This window comes from Trachemys scripta, chromosome 4 (genome assembly GCF_013100865.1).
Source record: "Trachemys scripta elegans isolate TJP31775 chromosome 4, CAS_Tse_1.0, whole genome shotgun sequence".
NCBI classification, from domain to species: Eukaryota; Metazoa; Chordata; order Testudines; family Emydidae; genus Trachemys; species Trachemys scripta.
The window spans coordinates 125554293-125564043 of NC_048301.1; the positions used below are offsets into that span (position 1 = coordinate 125554293).

Consider the following 9751-nt stretch of genomic DNA (forward strand, 5'->3'; position numbering starts at 1 on the left):
CCCCTCACCCACCTTGTCTCTCTCTCTTCTTGTCTGTTCTCAGTTTCTGTGTGTTCTCGCACACCTCCCACACACTCAGTCCTGCTGACAACCGCTGACCTAGGTGGAGATAGCTTCTGGGCCTTGTTTTAGCTGTGCCCGCCCCCAAAGCTTTCTTACAACTATCTTAAATGAATGGCGCAATCACACATCAGTTTGAGAGAGGTTTTAACTCAACCCACAACAAAGTGTCACCCAGCTCATAACATTATTCTTGTCTTAAATTGATATAACTGAGAGCAGAACCAGACCCTAAGTGCCTTTAGCTGGCAAAAATGGTTCAGGTGAGCTGGTTAACTAAATTGGGTATAAAAATCCTACACCTTCTTGATTCCAGCCAGACTAGAACCAAGACTAGAAAATCCTTGGATACGCAGATTATATAACACAATATCTACTACCCGCGCAAAGTGTGGTTGTACAGTAACTATTTAGTACTGTGTAATCTTTTATATAATCTAAAATTAATCAGTAGAACAAGCATTCCCAACAACTGTAACACTGTAATCTATTTCTACCGGGGTCCAGCAGCTCTGTAAAATATAAAGAATGATAACACTATTTTCTTAGACTCAGATTCTCAGACGGGTCCATTGTACCGCAGATATTGGTTTCCATTTTAGAATGTGTTACATGCGGCTAATCATCAAGTGCCACAACCTTCCCCTGGCTTTGGTGATAGTAGGATCACACGGCCCAGAGGGAAGCATGACATAAAAGCCAGAGAGAGGCAAGGCTGGATCAGTACAGAGGCAAGATGGCCAAGTTGATGCTTCTTACCGGTAAGTCCAGCTCTGTAACTTCTCTTGTAGTGGCATGTACTTGGGACAGCTAACCACTCCCACCGCTCATCATAGAGCTAGCGCTGTTTTTAGTGTGCTCGCTCTATCCAAGTGAACACGAGCGTGTCTCCTCCAGCTGAGAATCGCACTCGCAGCTCAAAGTGTAGACACACCCAAAATGACCTGAGATGCAAAGAGAGACAAGGTGAGTGAGGTAATATCTTTTATTGGATCCGCTGCTGTTAGAGAGAGAGAAAAGCTTTCCTTTCCTAGTCCTGAAGAAGAGCAATGTGTAAGCTCAAAAGCTTGGCTCTCTCACCAACAGCAGTTGGTCCAATAAAAGATATTACTTCACCCACCTTGTCTCTCTAATAGCCAACACAGCTACAACAACACTGCATACTGAGACACGAAGGACAACAATTTGATTGGTTTTGAGAGAGGGCTCGGGTGTCTTTCCTACAAAGTTAAAGGGGTGGGGGGGATGGAGTAACCGTAGGTGCCTAGCTAGCTGAGTTCCTGTGAAATGATTCATTTAATACTGCTGGGGTTTTATTGTATTATTATGTGAGTAGTATATTGACCTCCCGCTAAATGACCAGGAGATTGGTGGATGAGACAATGAGCATGATGTCATTGGAAGCACCTTAGCCGGAAGTCCTGCCTCACTCACCTTGATGTCACAGGCAGTGACAATGCACTGGAAATGATGGTGTCACCTGCCATGATGTTATGGCCTAAGCCTTTGCCTTTCAGCAGTCTGCCCCTTTTGATACCTGACGAGGGTGACCAGGCATCCCGATATTAGGGGGTTTGTCTTATCTACCTATACCCCCACCCTTCCGGAAAAAAAAAGTGTCCCGATTTTTCACACTGGCTATCTGTCATCCCTGTCCCGCAACCAGAAGGCCTACCTGACCTGGGGAGGGAAACTCACATGATTTGATGTATGGCCCAGAACCCCTGTATCAGGAATGATAAGTAGCACCACCCCTAGAATTTAAAAACAAGTGCAGCAAAAATTCTGAGCAAAGCTAAAATGTGAAAAGAGAGAGAGAGAGAGAGATGTTTTAAAAGACTTACAAAGAGACTAGTTAAAGGAAAATGGAAGTTTGTAAATATAAATGTTAATTAAAAACACAGCAAGATGTTTTCTCACATGCATAATTGGAGAGAAAACTGTCTATTGCAAGGGACAAAGAGGGAGGTAGTGTCTCCTAGTGGATAGAGCACCAGCACGGCATTCAAGAGACCTGGGTTCCATTCATAGCCCTGCCATGGCCTGCTGAGTGACCTTGAGCAAGTCACCTCCTCGTTCTGTGCTCTTATAGTGACCACCTTTGGAAAGCACTTTGAGCTCTATGGACGAAAAGTGCTTTATAAGAGCTAGGTATTATAATAATGATACCTTATAATAATCTGTGATATGAGTTATATATATTTATTAAACACTTGCTGTTAGAAAGCAAACATTAGAAAGCAAAAATAAACACACTTCTTGATATTCCCATTGTTTTTATATGCATTCCCAGTGTTGTTTCCACAGCTGCTGAAATGTAAAATACACTTCAAAGACTCAAAAGTTGTCAATGAACCAAAAAGAGTTGCTTTCTTTACTACTCACATTCTTTAAAATGCACAGTAATGGGACACAGGAGATATTTTAGGTGCAGCCCTGATACCAGTCAAGTAGTTGCATATTCCCAGGTTTAATGTTGTAATTATTCTCTTTTTCTTTAAAGGTTTGGCACTCCTGCTGAATGCACAGATAGGTATGAGGTTTTTTTATTCTGAAAACATATTATGATTTTTGTTTCCCCTTTGGGAACGGAGGATATTTTAATATATTCTGTATTCTTTTAGTTTACTCTTTTATGTGCCTTAAAGTAGATAGATAGATAGATAGATAGCATACAATCAATGTATGCCCTTTCTATCTATTTAAGTTAATGTATTTAACTTATTAAAGCATTATGTAAGGCTCATACTAGAACCTGGTTGTTAATCAGCTTTTAATAAAACACTAGAGTACTGAGTAGCTTTCTTTCTAAGGCAGATTAAGAAAAGGTATAAAAGAAACAGGTACCATTGACAAACTAAGGGGGCTTCCCCAAATCTCTGCAGGCTTCAGTGGTGTCCCATCAGGAATGAATGTGGCCTGTTACGTTGTAGAACAAGAAGAGGAATCCACCATTTAAATCAGGGGTCAGCAACCTTTCAGAAGTGGTGTGCCAAGTCTTCATTTAATCACTTTAATTTAAGGTTTCGCGTGCCAGTAATACATTTTAACGTTTTTAGAAGATCTCTTTCTATAAGTCTATAATATATAACTAAACTATTGTTGTATGTAAAGTAAATAAGGTTTTTAAAATGTTTAAGAAGCTTCACTTAAAATTAAATTAAAACGCAGAGCCCCCCGGACCGGTGACCAGGACCCGGGCAGTGTGAGTGCCACTGAAAATCAGCTCGTGTGCCGCCTTTGGCACACGTGCCATAGGTTGCCTACCCCTGATTTAAAAAAAAAAAATAAAGAAAGTTGGCATTTTGCTAAGCCACTCAGCAGTAGCCTCATAGAAAGGTCAATTCCAAATCCCAAACCAACACTCTTAATTTCTGACAAGCTCCTAGCTTGAAGGGTTTAATGAAAGAAAAGTAGAAGGAAGATGAAATCAAAACTTTTTCTCAGAAAGCCGATTCTCATGTAAGGTTGAACACCCTAGGTTAGCCTGAGTGACTTCTTAGATCACAAGGAAATTTTCCATCAGTCAATTTAGATAATCTGCAGCTAGGACTGTCTATCTTTGTTTACTATATTCTTAAAACAACTTACCCCAGTGGCACTCTCTCTGAGTACAACATAAAATGATCATGGAAGATTTGCAACATACACTAAGACCCAATTGGTACCTTCTGTCTAGTATAGTGAAGAAGAACACTCTACAGTTTTTTACAGGGTTGAGTTTTCTCATATTATTTTGTTCTGCTCTTTATGGCAAACTCCCCTATGACATCTCCCCCTCTTCTCTTCAGGCTCTGCTTATCTGCTGACATGTTATTTCACCAACTGGGGCCAATATAGACCAGGCCTTGGGAAGTTCAAACCTGACAACATTGACCCATGCCTGTGTACTCACCTGATCTATGCCTTCGCTGGAATGTCCAACAATCAGATCACCACCATTGAATGGAATGATGTGACACTCTACAAATCCTTCAATGGCTTGAAAAACCAGTAGGTATCTAGAATAAAGAGGAATCCCTTGTCTTGCTTCTTAGGGGCAAGCAAGTCACAGACCAACTCTACAGTGGACAGCAATAATACCCACCCATAGATGTCCAGTGAAGTTCATGTAGCAACATCCATGTTCCAAAATGGTCCAAGTCTAGAGGACCATAGGCAACAAACCGCTCTCCACATAGACAGAGAGAGCAGCTTGACCAAGTGCAGATCAATGACATTTCTAGCTCAGGCACTGGTTGAGAGAATACAAAGAAAAGAAGCAGGCAGCGAAGATGAGAATACATGTCAGCTCACAAGTATTGAGCCACTGTGGATTAAAGGGTGGGCCTAAATCTAGTCTTGGTTTAGTCATCAGACCATGTAACAAGGGAATACAGCTTAAGGCGGCAAATAGGTCATTCATTATTAAGAGTAGCAAGAGGGCAATCGTTTAAATTGGCCCTTCCTCTATGACTAGAAATAGGCTTAAATATTTTTACCTGTTGTGAAACTTTTTTTTTTTAATCCCTCCCTTTGCAGGAACGGACAACTGAAGACTCTCCTGGCTATCGGAGGCTGGAATTTCGGAACAGCACCGTAAGTCCAACCCATCCACTTCCTGTGGCTGCATCACAGTATTGCAAAGATAGATGGAAACAATCAACAGCTTCTTCCACTGACCCTTTTCTCCTCTGCTTCCCTAGATTTAGTGCAATGGTTTCCACACCTCAAAACCGCCAGACCTTCATCAACTCTGTCATCACATTCCTGCGCCAGTATGAATTTGACGGACTGGACTTTGACTGGGAATACCCTGGCTCCAGAGGCAGCACAGCTCAGGACAAGGCTCTCTTCACCGTCCTGGTCCAGGTAAGGTGGAAATCAGATATTAGCTAATGAGAAGCCAGAAGGAAATTCATGTGGAATGACATTCAGGGTAAGGCACAGCTGATCAGAATCACAGTGAACCAGATTCTGTGTTAATTCGGAAGAAACCTTGGATGAGTTAGATTTATTGATTTAAGACAAGGTACACATCTGCTTTTCATGAGGGAGACCACTGAGACAATCTCATTGCAGCACACTCCACTACAATACAAATAACATATCCTCACCTGATGTTTCCATTAGCGGACTATCTGGTCCTTAGTGTAAGAGACTCCAACAAAAATAGCTGAAAGCATCGAGAGTCACAATTTCAGTATATTTGACAGTAACAAGGTTCCTTCACTTAATGTATTAAAAGTTCTTAAGAGCAGACAAATTACTTTAATTCCATCCCCAATATCACCGTATGAAACAGGCTTTCCTTTGGATGCACTGGATGGGAGGGTCTCAAGAACACAAACTGGAGACAGAAAGGGGGTTGGAGGCTGTTTGCGCACTTCTCTGTTCAGAACTTTGAAGGCCATGAGGACTCAGCCTTGGTGGTGGTAGGGAGTCATTAACCTTTTCCTTGCCATCTCCTAGGAAATGCTGGAAGCCTTCGAGCAGGAAGCCAAGCAGATTAACAAACCCAGGCTCCTGGTGACGGCTGCTGTGGCTGCAGGGCTCTCTAACATTGAGTCAGGCTACCAGATTCCTCAGCTCGGCCAGTGAGTACCACACTCTCAGATGGCTAGGTTGTCTCCTTTTTAAATCTTCTTTTAACATCTGATAAAGGCAAATACCCATCCTATGGCTGCTCCCAAGCAGGGGGAGGTAGGTCAGAACTTGGCCTCTATCTTAGTCATTACCAACACTTGGATACTGTTATGGGGACAGTTCCACTTCAGAAGATAAATTAACATCCTAGACATCGGCACAAGGATCTGATGTTCAGATGTTGAATAGCAGGGCAAGTCATTGGGTCACCCCTGTTTTGGTATGTGCACTGAGCCTATGAAGGGTTTCCTCAGAGCACACAATTGTACCTACCACCTAGTTCTAAGCACTCATTGGCACTATGGGTTAAATCCTCATCCCATCCTAAGGGCGCACAAGACCCAAAGAGGAGTAGAACCACTGTGCAGGAGAAGAGGGGTAGGCTGTGGAGAAGCCATGCATGCAGGAAGTGGGAGCATGACCAGTGGCACCACTGTGGAGCCAGCACTAACAGGTCAATGAACCATTCCGCGGTTAAAAAGGATTGGAGATAAATGTATGTAATGATCCCCACAGGTATCTGGACTACTTCCATGTGATGACCTACGACTTCCATGGCTCCTGGGAAGGATACACTGGCGAGAACAGCCCTCTCTACAAAGGCCCGGTTGACACCGGTAGCAATGTCTACTTCAATGTTGTAAGTATATCTTGAAAGCTTAGGGCCAGGGTCCTTTCGGTCTGTAATGACATCAGCCTTTACAATTGCAGAGATGTAGGAATTAACATTGCAGTCTGCAATTCCTTGGAGAGACTAACTCGTCTGTTGCCTATAGGATTATGCCATGAATTACTGGAAGGACAACGGTGCTCCAGCTGAGAAGCTCATTGTTGGATTCCCAACCTACGGACACACCTTCATCCTGAGCAACCCATCCAACACTGCTGTCGGTGCTCCAGCCTCAGGACCAGGGCCTGCTGGACCTTACACAAGACAATCTGGGTTCTGGGCTTACTATGAGGTATGTGTGCTCGCTCATCTCACACAAATATTAAATCACTAATACTCACGGAGAACTGTTAGCCAGTGAGTCATAGGCTGAAATGAATTCTAACAAAAGATCCCATTGACTAATTGCAACTAGCTAATTAATTCATGAAAAAAAATTAGTTTGTTCATGGACAAAGAGAAGAGAAACAAGGATCTAGATTCACAGAATACCTTATTTTTAGTGATTTATTCTGCCTGATTTAAAAATAGACTATATTACACTAGCTAATTTCAGCTGAATGTGTCAGAAACAGAATAAAATGCACCCTCATCCTTGCACACCATAAATGCCTTATTAGACACAATGCGTAAATTAACTGATTATTAATTACTGAGTCCACAAGGTAAAGCAATCAGGGAGCCTACTCTAATTCCTGCAGTGTGTCTAATTCTTCCACATCACCTCTTGGCGTTATTTAAATTAATTTAAATGAAGCTGATTAAGGAGTACAAATCCTTAGAGACAATACTTATGGTCATAATTAATGAGTAAGTCAAAGAAATTGTCACACTTTGGACTTGTTCTTTTTTTATGGGACACTTGTTAAAATTCTCACTTCCACCTTGCTTAGATCTGCACTTTCCTGAAGAATGGAGCCACCCAGGCTTGGGATACTCCTCAGGATGTCCCCTATGCCTACAAGGGCAATGAGTGGCTTGGATATGACAACATCAAGAGCTTCAACATCAAGGTATGGTGAGACCTTCTGGTGTAACTAGTGCCAGGTGAGGCTTCCATTCAGCATTAGCATCTGGGCTGATTTTAGCTTCTTTCCTGGCACTTAACAGGCTCAGTGGCTGATGAAGAATAACTTTGGAGGCGCTATGGTTTGGTCTCTGGACCTGGATGACTTCACTGGCACGTTCTGCAACCAGGGCAAATTCCCCCTGATCAACACTCTGAAGACCGCTCTTGGACTGCAGAGCACTAGTGAGTGACTCCAGCAGGACGGGCTCCCAGAATTAACTCCCTGTTCACACATAGAGATGAGAATCTGCACGCTAGCAGGGGTGTATAATATTGCTTTTGGCCTTATTCAATGTACCCCTGAATAGCCACTTTCTCAAGACTAATAAGATATAGATAAAACAACAAGGAGTCCGGTGGCACCTTAAAGACTAACAGATTTATTTGGGCATAAGCTTTCGTGGGTAAAAAAACTCACTTCTTCAGATGCATCCACAACTCCTTATTTTAGAACATTTCTACCCTTTCCCCTTTGCGGGAATGCCATCGAGTTAGGTGCAAAGTCAGATGGTAAAGTGACACAGGGGACTAACTCTACAGCTTGTCATCTCCCTGAGACTTAGTTCAATCCACGTCATGATTAATGATATGGAAACATGGCTTTCAGTCTTCTCAGATGTGGTCACAGGGCAAAAACAGTTCACAGTTCAGTATGATTGCTAGTATCTGCCCGCGATTAGACAGGGGCTGACACAGCAGGATTGAGACTGAGCTCTACTAACAGAGCTGTGGGGAGGGGAAGTGGGAGTGGGGAAGACGGACCTGCTGCAGATCAGGAGTGAATACACCTAAACTTTGGGATTCTTTGGGAAGCTGAAACTGGATCCAAATCTGAATGTAAGGGTTTAGTTTCCTGCTTATAATGAAGCAATCAGAAGCCCAGATCTGATTTTAACCTAACTTCAGCAAATATGAATTCAGGAACTAAAATGTGTTTCTTGGGACTCCTTCACTGCTGAAATGGCGGGGGCCATGAAGACGGGTGGGTAGATAGATAGCTCATCCTGAATGAAGTGCAAACCTGGCCCATTTCCTGGTAGAATCATCATGGAATCGTCATGATCTGCTTTTATTTCAGGCTGCACCGCCCCTGCTCAGCCCATTTCTCCAATCACAGAAGCTCCCAGTAGCGGAAGTGGAAGCGGGAGTGGCAGTTCCGGTAGCAACCCCAGCAGTGGTTCAGGCAGCAGCCCAAGCAGCTCCGGTGGCACTGGCTTCTGTGCTAGCAAGGCCAGTGGCCTCTATCCAGATCCATCTAACAGTAACAGCTTCTACCACTGCGTGAATGGGAAAACCTACCTGCAAAATTGCCAGGCTGGCCTGGTCTTCGACTCCAGCTGCTCCTGCTGCAACTGGGCATGAACCGATCAGGTTATGATAACTAATTAACCATCCTGGAATCTGACCAAAATTCCACCAATTCATTATGATGAAATAAAGCATTCAGCAAAAACAATAGCCGCCCCCTCTGTGGTTTGTTAACTCCTCTAGCACTTTGTGTGCTTCCATAGTGCTATGGGGTCTACTTGAAGTGACACCTGAAACAAGGATGGCTGCGAACCCATCCATGGGATCTCCACAGCCCCGGACATCAAGGGTATTTGGATCCCAGACCCAGTTCAGGAGCTGGACGTCTCCTATATTTATTTATATGGCACCCAAAGTTGGGCTGGCGCTTTACAGGCAGGTAGACAGACAGTCACACCGAGGGCATGAAACTATTACAATAAAACAAAGTGGATCTCCCCTGAAAACACCTCCCTTGTCACTTGCCTTCCCTTTGCACGTAGAGACCAGGGATGAAACACCTCTGATCAACAGGTTTGGAAAGTCCTTCAGTTTGACCAAACATATAAAATCGGAAGAAAATTGCTGACTTCCTGTGCTGGTTGCATTCTTGCTGATAACATAACAAAACCAGCTCAGCATTACAACAGCTCAGAAGGGCTGCATTCATGAGCGAGACTGTTCAATCAAACAGTCCTATACAGTATTTATTATTATGTATAAGAAAAATCACCTATAGAGGGATATAAATTTACATCACAGGGCGATGCATTCGTAGACTTACAATCATGTGACTAGGTTCCCATATCACTAGGCAATGCCTTTGAAAGGGGCTTTTAAAGGTACTGGGCCACTGAGCTGCATGAACACTATAACCTGGAAAGACAAGATTAATGAGAGCAGACAAGGATCAGTAGCGGGGAAAAAACCCAGTTCCTGCCTGGGATGAAAAAGTCTATAACTGGAGACAAGGAGAAAGAGGCTGTGACATACCAAGGTACAATGCAGACTAATGAGTAGTTGTGTCACCCCTACCCTGC

The 9751-nt window shown here is 43.3% G+C and overlaps 1 protein-coding gene across 1 annotated transcript; it reads left to right on the forward strand.

The window, feature by feature from the left end:
- Nucleotides 1-774: 774 nt before the first annotated feature.
- LOC117875828 (acidic mammalian chitinase-like) lies at nucleotides 775-8866 on the forward strand. Its single transcript, XM_034767315.1, has 11 exons — nucleotides 775-821; nucleotides 2564-2593; nucleotides 3852-4053; nucleotides 4582-4638; nucleotides 4746-4911; nucleotides 5512-5636; nucleotides 6202-6325; nucleotides 6462-6647; nucleotides 7249-7368; nucleotides 7466-7607; nucleotides 8503-8866. Exons 1-11 carry the CDS (start codon nucleotides 797-799, stop codon nucleotides 8784-8786), a joined length of 1461 nt encoding a protein of 486 aa, XP_034623206.1. The 5' UTR covers nucleotides 775-796; the 3' UTR covers nucleotides 8787-8866.
- The last annotated feature ends 885 nt before the right edge of the window (nucleotides 8867-9751 follow it).